General features: G+C 36.5%; 1 protein-coding gene across 2 annotated transcripts in view; it reads right to left on the bottom strand.

The window, feature by feature from the left end:
* Positions 1-18,525, bottom strand: part of PCSK5 (proprotein convertase subtilisin/kexin type 5) — a 260,305-nt gene that overhangs the window by 113,896 nt on the left and 127,884 nt on the right. For both annotated transcript variants that reach the window (XM_075136217.1, XM_075136218.1), the window contains exon 9: positions 9,001-9,101. In XM_075136217.1, coding sequence (XP_074992318.1) covers positions 9,001-9,101 — 101 coding nt within the window. The remainder of the gene's footprint in view (positions 1-9,000; positions 9,102-18,525) is intronic.

Raw genomic sequence — 18,525 nt, 5'->3', positions numbered from 1 at the left:
AACCGTGGATCTAACTATGCCTAGATAAAGGATCTAAAGATATAGTAGTCTTCACTTGATAATAGTAACCTCTTATAAATTGGACTTAGTCGCTTAATCAGCAAATGAGATTATGTCTTGGAATCATGGTTTACTTCTAAAAACAATAATCATGGCAGATATTGAAAACTGAGCCATTTGCTGTTGTATCTGCCATTCTTATCTAATGATAAAAAATAATTAAGAATTTCTGTGGCAGAAAACCTTGATCAAAGGTCTGATTTCTCTGACACGACATGGTATATAGTTAAATCAATCTGAAGCAACCTCCAAATCTGCTTGCTTACTGTATAATTCAGAAGATTTTCATATTTTCTTCTCAAGGAATGGCAGTTTGGGCATATTTATATCTAAAAGATTTAACAGCATAACAACAATATTCAAACCAATTTCTGTAGCCTACTATAGGACCTTCACTATACTGAGCTGAGCTATTGCCAAGATTGAAATTTTCTTTTTACAGTACACACCTCATTTGAAACAAAGTAGATCTGCAATTGTTTGCTCATATTTCTTTTCAGAAACTTTGACAAAAAAAAAAGAATAAAAAAGAAAGAAACTGGAATCATGTCAAAATAGCAGTTCATTTGGAGAAAGAAGGTTTTTTTTTGTTTCGTTTTTTTAAACAAGATAGTCTAGCAGCCAGTTTTAAAGCATCTGGAAAAATCACAGAATTGGTCAAATATTTGTAAAACATGTCAAAATTGGATCCTAAGTGAGTAAACAGTTGTTTGCTAGCCATGTGGGCCCCAGATCCAGACAAGATGTCACTGATGTTAATTGATTTACCACTTGATTAATCTCAGAAGAATTAATGGCTAAACATCTTGAAATGAACAAATGCATTAACAAGAACAGTACTAGCCCTGCTCGATAATGGATCCATTTCAAAAAATGGGCGATTTCCTTCCAGAAAATTTTTTTCAATGTCTCATCTGAAATTGCCTTGGGATTACACATACCAGACAATATTCAAAATCAAACCAGAATAAGCAGAAGTGAGAACAATTACATACAAAAGTGCTCATACAGCAGCCAAAAAATAATGAATGTTGTGTCCTTAACCAATAGTTATACTCTAAGGTACAGCCCTCTTCTTTCAGGCTTCTCAAAATGTTTATGAAAAAAGGTAAATGAGAAAAAATGAAATAGGACAAATATATTAAATTATATTACAGTAATATTCATTTGAGATTTAACCGTATCTTTAAACAGGCTGCTTAGAAATAGTAGATCATCATTTTTGGCCAAATCTGATTTCTTCATTCCACAAGTAGTCTCCCTAGTGACAATTGGGCTAATCCTGGAAATAGTAAAGAATTCAGGCTCTATCCTTTTGCATAATGATACTGTGCCAAAAATAACTGTTCAGAATAAATAATTGGTGCAAGACAGACAATTAGTGAATATATCACTCAATGCAATAGACAAGTAGGGTGAAACTTTGGTTTGTTTTTTTTAGCAAAACGATATCGTTTGCAATATGAATAATGATTGCTACATTATATTCATAACCAACAATTTGAATGTGACAAAGGTGGCCTATCCGAAAAAATATTTCTTGCCAAAATAGCAAAGTCTGATGAGAATTGCTGGAAGAATACAATAAAGTTTTCTCCAAAGAATCAAGGAAAAACACAGTATCACAGAGTGGATTAAGAAGAGGATCACCATTCAATTTGGAAGAATCAAATAATCTTTGGAAATCTTGGCTATGAGAGAACAGACATGGATAATTATTGTTAAAAAGGAGTCTCCATGCCCTAGACATCTTGTAGAGCAGTAGGAGACGATTTTCGTCACTAATTTCTGCATAACGCCACTCTTAAATGCTTTATGATCAATTTATAAACAAAACATAAGAAATCGTTGCCTGGTTTATTCACACATTCCTATCACTTACAAATCAGCCGAATTGTCCCATTAGATCTACAACCTTACTACCTGTCCTAATGACTCCAATATATAGCCTTATGGACAGGAATATTAGCTATGTTAATGGGATACATTCTTCTTTCCCAGGCTGCATAAAGAGTCAGCGTGAAGATGCCTGTTGCAGCACAGAATTTTAAGAGGGATGAGACATGAAGACAGCCTCTAATTGTTGTGCTTATCCTGTGCTTAGGTGTCTAAATGGTCTATACCATAACCATTTCATTCCTGAAAATAAGAAGATACAAAAATGGACCCCAGAGTATAACAATCCAGTCATGCATACACATGGACATACAAAGCCCTTATAGGTTCTAATGTCATATACGCTGCAAATAATAATCCTGTTAACTTCCTGCTAGAAAAGTAAATATTATGTGCTTGCTGATCAGCGTGTAGCTCTTTCCCTGTAAATGTAACTTAAGTTTCTGCTCTAGTGGTCTTTTCATCTTCAGACCTTGTAAACCACTGTTCATTCAACTAGTATATCAAACACCACCACTTGGTTACTTCAGAGTTAGCTCTTAGTTCCTTCTTTGCTCATACTTCTTTTCTGGGTTCCAGATTGCTTGCCAGAAATTTGCCATTTCTCCTGCTACTTTGTGATTCGCATTCAATTTTACCCAATGAGATCCCTCTGAAAGAAACCCAAGCCTGGCTAAAGATGACAATCCCTTAAAAAAATTAATGGCAATTGAAAATACTGTAAGTCAAAGGTCAGTTATTAGTAGTGTTAATGGCATATGCAATAGACCTCTGTCTAAAGAGATGTGCAATTAATGAAATTTTGGGAAAATATCTTTCTAGGATCAAAATTGCTGTCAGCAGCCTTTTACACTAATTGTCATATTCCTCCTCTTTTTCCATTAATAGCTTAATTTAGGTACTGGACAAAGAAGAGCAGTGATACACATCTGAAAACAAATTGCTGACTAAAACTCATTAAGAACACATAATTTAAACCAATTACTTTCTGAAGTGTCCTGATATTTGCCAAGTTTCACTGTGGAAAGACACACTGGATCCATCCATTTCAACAGTCACTAAGTAACTTCAGTACATCACTCATATTTTAAACATTAATCTTAAACATCTTAAGCTCACAAATTCTACAATAGCAGAATTTTGCATTCAAAGCTGTAACTTTTTGAACATCTTTTCAAGGTAATAGCATTTGCCTGTACTACATCATCTTTATCAGTTTATGTCTGGCTCTACTTTACGTCTTTCAGTTTATACGCATGCAGCATCTCCATAGTTTCTGCAATGCACCCTAATCTCTTCATGAGTCAGTGTCTGAATGCTTTTGCATTGGCTACAACCATCTTTTGGATTATCTTCATATTGTTTTTTAGGACAGAATACAGACAAGTTGTGATATGACATGACAGATTTATTCCTTTAGAAGAATAGCAGGATAAGATGAACAGCAGATGAACAGCAGCCATACATCCACCAGCAACGGTGTTCTGATATACCGGTGTCAAATCCGCAGTGCACACAGCGGTGGCAGATTCCAGACCCTACAGAATATCATGTTTTGCCCAGAGACAGAAAAGACTAAGTGCCAAAAAGAAAACAATCAATGGCCCAAATGCAGGTTGATAATGAGGAAGAATGAAATGGGACCATTTAAAAGACAGCGTGCACAGCCTGCTGAGGGACAACAGCGTGGAAGCAACAGCATCAAAAACCTTAGGTCAGTTGTCAGTTTTAGAACCAGCTGTGACTGTGCTTGTGGGGAAGGCTTACATTATCTTAGGTTAATGCAGGCAGTTATGATTAGTATGGTACCCAGGCTATTGATTTGACCTACCTGCCAAGTCAAATGGTACTGATCACTTTTAATACAGTTGAGCTATGACACTATGGTGCAAGAAATCTCAAAAGAAAAACTGCAAGAAGACCGCAATTCAGTGAACCTGCTCCTCTTCCACCTTCCTCGTTTTCCTCTCACTGCAAGAACACGGGCAGGGAAAAGCAGATGGGCTCCCTGCTCTCAAGGTGAACAGCCCAGCAGCACCGCTAACAGCAACTTCAGAGACAACCCTAAGCAGCCTTTAAAAGCTGAGGCTGGGGAACACTTGGAGAACCAAGAAACTACAGGGAATAGAGCTGCCAAACTCTTAAAACTCTCAACTGAGCACATGCCAACTGATATTTCTGAAAAGCTTGTGAGAGTAAAAGGCATTGCCCTGGCACCAGAACAATGGCTATCCACTTGTTCTATTTCTAGTTGTTGCTCCAAAGCGCAGACGCAGTAAAACTCAATGAAAAAGTTAAAAATGATCACCGTCAAGCATTTTTTTTTTAACCTAGACACAGTTTAAGAAATGTCTGGACGGAATTTTCTTAAAACCTTTTTAAAGCAAGTTACATGGAAAATTTCAGACTGAACCATTATTCTTTGGCAAAGTTACATGTAACTGAAAACAGGACCTTAAAATGGGAAACACTGAGCAACTTGAATTCAGGAAAGTCCTTCCAAGTCAATCTCAATATAATAACTGAAATTGCATAAGTGGTGCAGGTGGCTAAAGCTCACGAGAAACACAGGTTCTAAACTAAGCATTTATTTATGTGTACGTTTTTCAAATACTTCACCATTAAGAGCATTATTTTAAAACTACTCCAAAAATGCAGAGATTCACAAAAAGATTCTAGCTTATACACTGTGTTCCCTTTTATAATAGGCAGTCAATCAACAGAGCAAAGACCTAGCTAAAGCTGATGGACCCAAATGATAACCTCTCCTTCTCTTACACTGGAAGCCTACACATAGAGGTCACTTGACAGCACTTTCACAGTTTGCCTCAACTGTCTCTCAACCTTTAGCCTCTGACTATATTTATGAGCAAGCAAACTCCTCATAACTTTGATGACACAGAAATATGTTCTCTCTATCCAAAACTGCCCCTTGCCAGACAGTATACTGGTTTTCTCCTTTCTGTAAGAAAATCAACCAATATGGGAAGTATTGCAAGTATCTGGTCAGTTTTCAGAAATCCAAAGTATCTTCCTCTGACACTCTTGACCTCTTGCAATGTGAACTCCATTTTCCTTTCGTCTCAATGATTACACTCGGATATACTGCCTTTTAGAAGAATGTGGTGCATTGTCACTTTTCTGAATGTATCGTCAGTATCAGAATTCACTGAAATTCTGTATCTCTTCCCAGCACTACCTTGTTCTAGCCTTGGTTTCATGTAACCAAAGACAAATGAAATATACAGCTCATGTGAAGAGAATCATGGAAGAAAACAGACTCTCTCTCCAAAGCTATACCACTGAGTATACCATACAGTAGAAACATAGCAGATTAATACTTCCATTTCACGTGCTACTTCTTACTCATGTAACTGCAGTTTATACACCATGGGCTGGAAAACATGCATTGGCTTATAGATAGTGGAGCATGCAGTTCATTCGGGCATGTATAGTGTATCTTTCTGTCTGCAACATAAGATTTTTTTTTTAATTTGGCTTCTCCAAAGGAACATGACACAATGCCCACTGGAACAAATGTGGGCATACTGTCATTCCTGACTCTGATTCACTCAAATCCCAAATGTAAACCTTCCATCAGTGAGAAAGGGTATTTCTGATATCATTGCTAGATGATGCAATGCAAATAGTTTATTTTTAGTTAGAAGATTGCTGCCTCTGCTGACTAAATCGGTTATACTTTATACCCATAATTTCTGGTTGACAATTAGCAAAATTCAGCATTATGTAATGACTAAGAAGTGCAATACACAAGCAAGCATTTATTCAGAGAGTCTGAACAGGGTACTAGATACACTGGGAACCATCAGATAAAACAATTGACTACCTGAATACCATAAGAAACCCACAGAATATGAAGGTTAAGAGACGTCTGTCTTTGTGTGACAGTTGTTGCATATCTACATTTCTGCATTACGCCCTCGAGGATTCCAAACAAGCAGTCTGAAACTCAGTTACACTTCTTTGGTTCCTGCAGGAAAACATCCACTTGATACTCAAATACTGGACCAAAAAGGCAATTCATAAAAAAGATGCATCCACATTATTTGAAATTGAGGTAGTAAGCAGACCACCATCCCAAAACAATTTGTTGCCAGGATTTCAGGAGCATATCCCAGTTGGAAAAAACCAGTAAGTGGAGGGTTCAAATCAGTAGGCAGGTAAGAGGTCCTCCATCAGCTATTTGCCAATCCTACCATATGGGGCTTATCAAAGAAAGAAAGTGGCAGGCTGGAGTGGAAATCTCATTTTCCATTGATTTAAGGTACCTTTGTGTGTGAGTTGAAGCAACCTCATGGCTGTTCTAACTTATATCCAGGCCAGACTAGTGCTCTGTTCACCTCCTGATGTCTCCCAGGAACAGAACTTGGCTACTGGGGAAAACTGACCTCGTAGGCTCAAAACCATTCCACGGTATAATTTGTTGTGTTTTCCAGCACAAAGTGGAATGAAATTATACGTTATTACAGACACATTTAAGAAGTGTTCAGGAGTAAGTGCTCCACTTTTTAAACAGCTTGCTGTACGAAGAGCATAATTAACCTTGCAAAACTCCCTTCCAACTAGTCTTTTTAAAAAATCTCATCTAAACACTCGTGCTATTAGCACAGGCACTAATATGGAATCTAAGGAAAAATCTATGTAAATGCAAACTCTGTTTGAATGCAAACTAGTTCTGGTAAGCCCTAACGCCAAGCCACTATCAAGTGTCCTTTACATGCCATATATCTTCAAAGTATTGGAGAAAGTCGTTCAAAACTTCTTTTTGCATACTTTAATTCCTAAATTTAGGATCACCTAAATTGGTGGGTATCACAGGTGAAAAATACAACCTGAATTTTCAAATCAGATAAATAATTAAGAATTACCATTCAGAAACTGCTTAAAATAATCTGAATAGATTTCATACAAACAAATCCCAGACATTAAAATTGAATATATTATGATATGATCTCCTTGTAATATTAAAGGCCTTACTTCATAATCTATAACTTCACAAGACCAAAGGTTTATCCAACCCCAGGACTGGATTAATTTATGGGAACAAAACAGCATGGGAAAGCTGGAAATATTTCTCTCCCCAGTTTCCTTTTTTTTTTTCTTTTTTCTTCCATTTCTGGATGGTGGCTGTGTTCAGAAAATTGGTTGTAAGTACACATAGGAGAGAAAAGTTAGTGAACGGAATACAAATGAGGAAAACCACATTTATGATATTATTAATACAATTCCTTTGGATCTATTCAAATACGCAAGCTAAGATTTGGAAATAAGTAAGCACCCTCCATATACTGAAACTGAATAGAATCTGAAAGAAGGCAAAGTCAATACATTTTCACCCTGAATCTCTTATTAGCACCATGCACAGAGTACTACAAATACAGAAAAGTGACTAGGATCTTTAGTCACTGGAACATTTTGTCTCCATTACTGCATGTGAAGCTTTAATATGGTCTAGTCTTTATTCCTATCACAGCAACGATTAATTTGGAAAAAAAAATACTAGTCCATAGGCAGTCCTATGGACACACACTGATTGTCCATTGATATGGTCCCAAAGTTCACAGAGAAAAAAGGTTGTGTAAGGTGTAAGCATCTCAGTGTGTTTTAAGATGTCACAATCAGCAATAGCTTGGTTGTAGGTATTGTGTGCTATAACTCTTTGACACTTTCAATTACAACAATCATTTGCTAGAAAATGCACACAAAATACCATATAAAATTCAAACCATAAATTACAAGCAACCGCCGTTCATTAAGAAACAATCAGAAAAACTTGCAGCAGAATGAAATTTATGGACGTGCAATTTTATCTGCATGTGCAGATTGTTTAGAATGAATTTACAGATTTTAAAACTGAGATTAAGAAGAGATTAAAAAGATAATACTAGCATTACATTAACTTTTCAAAATACTTTTGTTTCTAATGACTGCATTAAGAAAATCTAATTATAATGATACAAGTGCTGCACTACTTAAGATTATGTCAGCTCTTCAATTACTAACTCTTGTTCTCATGACTATAACTCAATGGCAAAAAAGTATTCTGTGTTGAATATTGGCTCATGGTTTCTTCAAAAAAGCAACATTAAAGATGGAAACATAATTGTGCTGCTATGAATTACATACAATTTGAAATGACTATTGTGTGCAAATTTTTCACTTCCTTCAAAGGAGCTGGCTGCCCCCAGAAGAAACTAGTTGTCTTCAGAATTTAACAGAATCAATCTCCTAGCACTTAGAAACATTTGATTTCAAGCAGGATTTGGGGTAGAGCATTCCACCTTTGACCTGAAAATATTATCCAACACAGCAAAAAGTAATGCAAAACGTTTTGAAATACATATTTACCTGATAAATCTCCAGTATTTCTACTTCTCCATAAAGCACATTAAAGATATATACTAGACAAAAAGAACAAAATCCTGTAGTTGAGAAAATGCTTGTAAGATGGAAACTTTTCTGAGCTAAAGGTAAAAAGACTATGGAGCTACACTATCCATGGTTTTTACAGCTGAGGAACTTAACTCATTAGAAAAAACAGACTTGTGTCAGCATGCAGAAGCTGGGAATTCTTATTTTTCATACTATATTAATTTCTGTTCATGGCAGCCTAACACCGTCCCAAAACTTTCTTCAACGTTCAAGAACAGACACCGCTAAGAAGAGCCTGACGAATGCAAGAGGTGACCTACAGTAGCCTGCAGAGTACAGCAGATCTGGGCAGCACTGTGAGGGTACTGTAAGACATTGTGAGGATCCCGTACATCATTTAGTGGAAACTACCTGTGCTCAACACCGTTTCAAGTTATTTCAACACTGAGTACTCTACCGTCATTTCCATGGTGTCAGCTTTCCTGCATGTGAAATAAGCACACGGATTTTTCCTGCCCGTACAAGGGCAGTGAATTACTACAACAAAGTTTCCAAAGCACTTTGAGATCCCTGAATAAAGGTGCTGGATGAGTGAGAAAGATCCTTCCGTATGCTTAATTTTTTTTTTTCAGAGTATAACTCAGATCTTACTTTGCTTCCAGTGCCAGTGCAATGATGCCTGCAGCCATAGGTGCAGAGGCTGAGGTTCCAGTATGGCTGTCTGTGCAACGCTGTCTCAGGTCTGTGGTGATCTGGAAGAAATTGAATGTGTGAAATTTAGAACACAGCTTCAGAAATCAGAACAGGTTTCATTTGCTCGAATGAGTCGCATGTACGTGGAGGGTATTTCCTTCTTTCATTGCAAGGAAAGGCAAAAAAAGGTGTCTGAATACATGAAGTTACATGTTCTGAGCTTGAAGTCACTTGGGAACTTGGAGAAGTGTTCTGTGTATCGCACTGAAAACATAAGTTAGTCTCTGTTTTTTCCATGGCATGATCAACAAAAAGACTTGTAAATTAGAAAAATATGCAGACGGTTTTAAAACTGCACAGTTAGAACTCTGCCCTTCTATTCACATTTATATAGCACTTTCCATCCAAGAATCTCAAAGTGCTTTACAAAGAGGAATGAACTAAATCTTACAGTGCTCCCTATATACAGACTGGTTATGCCCATTTTAGAGACTATAAAAGAGGTACAGAAGGGTTAATTAGGTTGCCTGAAGTCAGACTGGAAGTATGTGAAGGAATAGAATACAGTGGGGCTCATGCTAAGTACCATGTTTAATCCTTCCTTCATGCCTTATGCAATAATTCACATGCAATTAAGCAACAATTCATTGGAAAATTCTGATGTAATCACAAATTTGTCCTAGACATCATCAGCCAATTATTTGCAGCTTTAAATTGTTATGTATTGCTTAATTATATGGTGCCACATACTTTTATATGTAATCTAAGTGGATGTATAAACTATAATGTGCAATACCAACTAGAGGCACAGCCTTCTACTTAGTGATAGGATATTCCTATCTCATAATGAATTTTAGGCAGACTCTTTCTGTAAGACAGCAAATCACACACAAAAATGTGTTTATTCTAAATTCTGCTTCTTTCAGGCAATTTTAATCTAAAGTGATTTAAATCTATGCCTTCTTTCCGAAGAAGTGGTTCCTAGCAAGAGCAAGGCAGTAGAGACAAGAATTCACTACTACCTAACAGAAGCTCAACCAAAACCCATGTGGACTTGAGAACAGTTATTGGCAAACAGCAGTCCACAGCATAGAAACCTCCACGAAGGTGGCAGAGTGCATGACCTTTGATGCCAAACCTCATTCTCAGCACTTCAGCTAATCTTTGAGATTCAGTCACATTAGTGGACATAAAATATCTGCCTGAGGGGCAGAGGAGAAGTTGCTTACACAGCTTCTTACCTAAGTATACAGAATTATTGTGTTTCCATTTCACCTAATTCATTAGTATCATACTTCATTTGCAACACAGATATGCACAAAGATGGGAGAAGGAGAGGATCAGAGGATAGAAAAATCACAAAAAAGCACAGGGCATGTAAAAATGCCTGTCTTGTTTTGAAATTGGACGATACGCAAAATATGATCTGAAAAAATAGCCACATGCCATCTGGACAGAATACAAGCAATTGCATGTAGGGGGTACAGGTTTCACACATTTGCATTAGCCGTATTTAGTAGTATACAAATTGCATAATTTGTATAAGGCTGCTGAAAGTTTTCATGACATGTAAGCATATGCAAGCTAACACAAAAGACTTCTAATAGAGGAGGAGCTAACAGGACCCAGGAAATGGTTGTTGAAAGGAAGTAGTGAGTAAGTGAAACAAAATGGAAGCTTCTAGAAGTTGAAAAAGATGGATTAAAGCATTTATAATGCTTTACATCAGTGAACCTACCAAAGGCCAGATTCAAGAATAATGGAGTCTAGAAAGAATGTTTTTTTCCCTATTATTTAATGCACATCCTGTTAAACAATTACTTTTATCTGTCATCAGCTAAAAGTTGAACCCCATAAATAAAATGTTCATATAATTTCCTTATCTCTTGCCTTCCTTCCTATTAACTGTGTATTAATTTAGACAATGAAAATTAATAGTGTTGGAAAAACCTTTATGCATGCAAATACCATAAATGCCTTGACAATATTAAGAGATGAAACTGCAGCAGGAGCAGCACTAACACTACACTGCCTACATGTGCAAATACAAGTAGTGATTTTGCAGGTGGGATTAACATGGCCAAGAACTGCAGGATGACATGCACCCAAATAGAGACATAGAAGATTCATTCCCATTTGGAAAAACACTGGTAAATGCTGTGGTGAGGAGTGGAAGGGAGGCCAGGAAAAAGAGAGGGCAGAAAAAGGGACTAATACATGCTTCTCTCTTTTGTAGCCTGGTACCTTGTTCCCTGCAAAAAAGTGGTGCAGCAGGCAGTTTTCTCACAGGACCAAAGGGTAGCGAAGCCTACAGGAGCTCAGGGAGGGAGAAGTGCCCTCATAGCAGCTTCTCCTTAAGAGACAGCCTCTCTCAATGTGGTGAAAAGCACACTGCATTGTGTTATCTGTGTTTCTCATCCTCTGGGAGAACATGCTTCCAGAGTGTTTTAATTGTCCTATAGCTACAGATATCAAGCACAATAAACCATGACACCTCTTTATTCGGCAACGTTGTCTCTCATGTTCTAAGTGGGTGTTGTGGCAGCAGTTTGAACTACAGACCCTTAATTCTCTCTTTCACTCAGCAAATATTTCAGCAGAAAATGTGTAGGGAAAGCTTCCTAAATGGAAATCCCATTTGAATTATTTCAAAGGAAAGTTACTGACAGGAACTGAGATGTTTAGGTGTAAATTATTTCCAAGATCTGAGGTGTGTTTTTCAGCACTATGGATTCACTGTCAGAGAAGCATCGCGTCTATCCTGAGAAAAAAACAGCACAGGACCACCAACAGGCGAACAAGTTTCAAGAAGAAAAATGGTGCCCCAAATTTCTGAACCACATGAAGGCAACATCATTAATCACAATAAAAGGATGTGGTATTTGACAGCACCATGAAGCTGTCATTAGTGTATTTTAGCTGCCATTCTGATCAACAGAGGGGGAGAAGTAGAAATTTTTGAATCTTTTGTTGAGTGCAACACATTTGTCTGCTCCAAATACCTTTGTAACAACTGCTGATCTATGAAAATGCTGATCAGACTACCCAAGAGGAGTCCATACAATACTTACAGGGCCATGAGTTATATCTACTTCTAAATCTTTTGAATCAACTAGATTTGACTGAAGACAGTATTGGTACTGGCCTAGTTTAATCAACATGAAATTAGCAACCTAGGACAGAGACCCCAATGAAAGGCAGACAAAAATGATACGAATTACCACAATGCACTGTAATATCTGCCATATGCAGAAGTCCAACAGCTTTCAGAAAATGCACGTTTATTAAAGAAAAAACACTAGACATACTGCAATAGTTTTACAGAAGCAACTTGCTCTGAAGAATTAAGGAGATGCCATTTCTATACAGTCATTATTAAGGGTGCATCATCAATCTTTCCATAGTTTCACTGATTGGGAGGTAATGACTAAGGTAAAAAATGGGATTTCCCTTAGCAGAGAACATGCTCATTCTTCCACTCCCAAGCTTCTGCATTTCTTGCTATTTCATATTTCATGACATAAGCTTTCTGAACGGATTGAACCATTTTTTACCCTCTGCTACAGTTCTTCAAGATATGTTGGTTTCTATGAACCTGTGTCCTAGAAGTGACAAGGGTTTAACAAAAATCTACTGCTCCTTCTCACATCCTTTTTGTATCTCTGCCTACCCAAAATTGAAGGTGCCATGTTGTGTGTATCTTGATACCCTGAAAGAGTTTCTGAACAAGAGCAGGTTTTTGTTTGTGTTTTAAGAACTGGCAGGAGATGTTCTTTTTTTGTGTTTTTCGTTCGAGTTCTGATAGAGTAGAAGCTAGTCAGCAAGGCAGAAATATATCTTAGAAAAGAAAGAAACTCAGCAGATGAATTGGCATTTTTTAGAAAATAAAGGAATAGGTGGAACAGCAAGTAGAATGGTTATTTTCAGAAGGTAAGTCATGTAATAGGTTTATAAATTATATCTGTGAGGGACTTTCATATGTAAATTCCTTAGTGCTTTAAGAAATAATTTGAAAAAGGAATTCAAAGGAAATGCAATGCATTTGCGCAACATGTTTGATAAATGAAAGGCCCATATAGATAACTATGTTAGGTGGTGCTTAACCTACCCTAGATGCATGGTCTGGAGTGGGGAAGCTATCTGCCAGCACTGTCCTATAGTGTTCAAAATAGCAGGTAAGAGAATAATAGGAAAAATAGCTTGACAACTGTATATTATTAGTCAGTACTTGTGCACTGACTTTGTTATGCAAGATAACCGCTATAAAGAAGTATATTTTTATGGTCTTTACCTACTGTTTTACCTTCGTCCCAGAGTGTGAGTTTCTATGCCTATACCTATGCCGGCATTTTGCAGCCACTCTTGAAAACACCTAAAAGTAATTCTAGTTCTTTTCTCTAAGTTTCTATGTAAAAGGCATACATCCAGCTGCATCTGTGAAATGTTTGTACACTTTGGGCATGTTAATACATCCAAAGGTTGGAAACTTGGTCCATAATGGGCTAACAGTTACTGCAATAAAATTTGGTACAGCATGAAGTCAAGCACATTTGGGGTATTTTCCCTAAGCAACAAGGAACTCATGCAAGATGGTAACATCAGTGTGTGTTTAACTGTAATCGTTAGCTCAAATTATTTCAGGCCAGAATTTTCTTCAGTTCAAAGTCAGTAAAAAAGCTCCACATGGAAAACAAGTTGTGTAGATGAAACTATGTTCTTAAACTATCATTGTAGAAGACTGAAAAAACCCTCCAGACTAGAAAACCTTCTAAAATTCTGTTACATCCTATATTTGTAACAAGCAATTATAAAAATGCGTAGTAATGAAAGGAGAAAAAAAAAGTCTTTTGTGTAATTATGAAAGTGGGGGTGCTTCTATTAGTCCATAATGAAAGCAAAACATTTTTATAAGAAGTTTTAGTCCACACAATGAGTGCCTAACATTTGGTTACTGTTTGTTCATCTACCTTATCATACATCTACCTTATCATACATTCTGCACATATTGGATAGAAAAACAGAAAAGGAAAAAAAAGATATTAAATTAAAGAACTGCAAAGAAAAATATGAAGGAACTGTGGAATATGACACTATAAAGTTGTAACTGTCCCTTAACCGTGGATAGGTATTTCTGTACTACAACACTGCAGAATCTCACATGATATTGGAGTTTGTTCTGAGTTACGTGACAATAAATAAGAATGAGTTAATTTGATTTGATTGTAAATCCCACGCCAGGTCACTTCTTCCTGATTTACTGCAGTAGTATTTTTTTTTCCTGTTTTGAATATAAGAGTCTCACTCCAACAAACCAAGTCACCATATACCTTGATCATGTATTGATATTCTTTTCATGTTACGGCATGAAGTTGAGCCCTTTATAGCTAATTTGTTTACTGCTTATAAATTTATATGCATAAGAGAATTGGGAGAATTTAAATTTAATAATAATCTTTCTATTCTTCTTCTATTGTTATTTTTCCCTTTAAACTTACTGCAAGCTCTAAGCTTTTTGTGGAAAGATATGAAGACAATCTGTGACTCAAAAGGAGCAACAGTCTAAACAAAAGTGTGAGATATGATGCAGTGAAAAGGACGTGTGGTACAACAATGAAAACAAATACACATCTTCTTTATGCCAGACTCTTTTAGCATTTTATAGCAGTTGAAAAACTTTGTCCTCAAAATTTTCAGTTCTGTCCTTAATTCAGTTCTTGTTTCAAACAAGACTTCTTTCCAAGGTAAATGACATTTAATAGGTCTTTAGGAGGACTGGATTTTAGTAGACAAGCTGGAGAAGAGAATAGCGGTACTATCATTATTGCTTTCAAAATCAGGCTATGAGCAAGAGAGTCACACAGGTGAGAGCAATGTCCTTGTCTCTATGTGTGGGCGTGCTGAAAGGACTGCTTAATACTTCGCCTGAAAAGCTGGCTTCACAATTTCATGTCATTTCTCACCAGGCTGGAGCATAACAGAAGCACATAGTTGTTATCCCTTATGGGGATAACTGGTTTACACACAACAAAACCAGAAAGCTATTGACTGCATCTACTGTACACTGTTCTGCTTTGTCACTGAAGGTGTCCGGAGGGGGAACAGGTTTGCCCGACTTTAAATGTACCAAGTACCAGTAGTAAAACACCCTCAGACAGGTTGTGTGTTTCACAAGTCAACTGATAATATAGTACAGGAAAAAGAGTCTTGGAGGGAATATTTATGGTCTGATATTCAAGCATTTGAGATCAGTGAATCTTATGGCGCACACAACATCAAAGTTGCTTTGCACAAGAGTGCAAGGGTAAATTAAGTTCTGGTAAACAAAGGATCAACAGACTTGGGTTAATCCTTATGGGTCCTCAGTACGCTTATGCTTTTACCATTCACTCTGCAAAGTGATACACTCTGTAGGAATAATCTAAAATTGGCATATGCAACAGGACTGCTCCCAAAAGAATGGAGGATCTGATTATTAAAAACCATCAGTAGGCTTACAAAATTGATGGATTTCAATTAAAAGTTATCTTTACGTATCTCCGATAGCCTCTGTGAGATCTCCAATGAAGACTCCAAATTAAGGACATTTTTAAAGAGGTATCTCTTTAAATCTTTTCAATAATGTTCATGTAAAATCTCTTCATTATTTCCCTAATTATGGGATAATGTATGTTCATTCTATAAATAATAATTAATCTTTCATTTGGAAAGTATGCCTTTCAAAAATCTTACAATAAAATATAAAACTGCAATACTAGCACAGTGCATAAATTCTAGAAGCGATGTGTACTATAACTCAGTAAACTAAAAAATTATCTATTCTTCTGGTTCATAAGAAAGTCTTTAACAACAAAGGTGAGATCACCGCCACATGTTTTTGATTCTAGCGTAAGTCATAAGGGAGTGACACGTCAGAAATAAGTAATGGTGTCTTATTGAAACAGTAATTCTGTAAAAGTAGAAAGTTCATGCTAATTGAAAAGAATGGAAGACAATCATCAAGAAAACTACATCTATTAAAAAATCAGAGGAATTCACAAAGATTAAATAAGGCTAAGTAGAAAACTACAAATAAGGACTGAGAAACACAGATATCTTACTAGATTTTTAAAAAATGAGCAAGGATATAACGGTCAGCAAAACAAGTATTGACAGGTGCAAGAAGTAATAAATAAATAAATAAAAGTGAATAAAAGATGAAATAGATGATAGCAATGAATAAAAATTAGAAGATAGAAGGTGCATAGAGATGGTAAGGGAAGACAAAGGTCAAATGGTGAAGCCTACAAGAACAGAATAAAGTATAAAGATGTTTTATTTTCAAATATATCAGAAGACAAAAGAACCCCCAAACCAATATTGTTTTAATTGTCCAGAAATAATAGAATAGTTAATAGCAGTGTATAGTAAATGGCTATTTAACTGAATGTTCCTTTTTGGGAAAAAAATCTAAATTAATTTTTCAGAGCATACAAAGATGATAAATCATCTTCCTATTTATAGCTATTTTAAATAGCAAGTTTAAATCAGAAAGTTTGGAAGCATCGAAGACTTTTACAAGAGCTGGTCAGGGAACACGCTAGACAGTACTGTTGATTTTAGCAAGTCTTTGAACACTGAAGAAGTTCCAGAAGATTGAAAGAAAACCCGCACAGTGTCAATATTTTGAGAGGGTAAGCAGTATTGCGCTAATAATTTCATCTATTTGCCAAGTTTTTACCTAGTGTAAAACAGCTGATACAGGATCTAAACTAATTATTAATAAATTAATTAACTAGTAGTATATTCCATGGTGGATAACATAAGCTGCTGGAAAAGAGAGCTTGCCAAAGTGCTGCAGTATTTTTTTCTGGTATTTTTTAAAGTATTATAGTCAGGATTCTACAAGACACATAATGTGATACTGCACATTAAAAAAAAACAAAAATTATTTAAATTTAAGAGATTAAAAATGTACACGATATATAATACATAGATTTAAAATGGGATAATTACGAGGTCTCAAAATGTAAGCATATATAAGAAATCAGATATATACTTAGAAGCAGAGAAATTATATATATGCTTACAGCACATATAAGAAGTAAGCCTTGTTTCTAATCAGGCCTTCTACAATTTGGTTCTTGGCCTTAATATGACCTAAAGCTTTTATCAAAGACCTGGAAGAAGACACCACCACTTTCTGATGAATGTCGCACTTGGAGAAACATTGGAGAAAGAACAAAGTGATGATGAGGGCTGGTCTGGGTTGAGCACTAAACCAGTACAGCCAGTGGTAGATGGTGCAATAAAGAGACCATAACTACCCTCATATCTGTCCTTGGACCACCAACTCTGAAAAAGAGAAACAGCAGCTCTGAAAGCGGGTTGGGCATCACACAACGATGAACACATTACATGACAGTGAAGCTAACAAGTGTCACTCAGTCTTAATGTATAAAGAGAGGGGAACTGAGCTGGCACTCACAGATACACATTTTCCTGTGCGTTTGGCACTGATACTGCTGCTACCTGACTGGCGTGTCCAGTTTGGGTGCTCAACGCTTATAAAATGGGAGAGGTTTTATAAGAAAACATGCCTTACATGGAATGGTGCAAGCAGCTTACCTTCATATATCAAAAGGGATTAACTGATCAGGCCACATGGGTAGGGAGAAAGACGTTAGACAACTAGAGTTGTCTAGTTGTTAGACAACTAGCTCTTCATACTAGCAATAAGATCTGTGACACAAGCAAATGCCTAGAAGTTGAAGTTAGAGTTGCTCAGATAGCAAACGAGAAATTTTTTAATGGCAACGGGTAATTAAAACCACTTGCCCTAAATTTAAGTGGATTTTCTGTCACTGGAAACTTTGAAAGGAAGATAGATTGTATTTATAAAAATTATTGTTGAGTTGACAGCAATTGCTGGGTTTGAAGGACTTGGGGAAGTCCTATAGACTCGGCTAAGCAAGAGGTCAGGCTGGGGAACCACAATTGCCTCTGCTCACCTCATATTGTACTCGTCTCAGTTAAGCATGAAGAAGTTAGTGAAGGTCTTTTAAAGGACAGTAGAGGGAATTTAATCACAGAAGTGAGGACTGCTAGGAGATGGAGTAATTTATTTTCTTTATTATTATTTATCAGGGAGAACAAGAAACATGCCAGGAACAGAGATAAGGTTTCAGTGGAGAGAAGCAAGTTAAGAACAGAAAAGTTACTGGAACGAAGAAGTACCTCAGAACTAGTTTAAAACAAAAATTAGATCATTTGAAAATAAAGGAGGATCCAAGAAGGGATGGCCAGCATCCCAGAATCCTGAAAGACAAGGGAGACACTATTAAAAAAACATAGCTGCAAGAATTTTTAACTCCTCCCTGACATCAAGAGAGGTATCTGCTAAGGACCAGAAAGAAGGTAATGTTAGACAGGTGCTTAAGAAAACATCTGGGGAAAAAAAACCCCCAAAATTCCTAAATTTTCTGAGCAGAGAGAAATTAAGATCTG

The sequence above is a fragment of the Calonectris borealis genome, chromosome Z, assembly GCF_964195595.1.
Source record: "Calonectris borealis chromosome Z, bCalBor7.hap1.2, whole genome shotgun sequence".
Taxonomy (NCBI): Eukaryota; Metazoa; Chordata; class Aves; order Procellariiformes; family Procellariidae; genus Calonectris; species Calonectris borealis.
The sequence above is the reverse complement of the archived record's forward strand: the minus strand, read 5'-3'. Positions and strand labels throughout refer to the sequence as shown.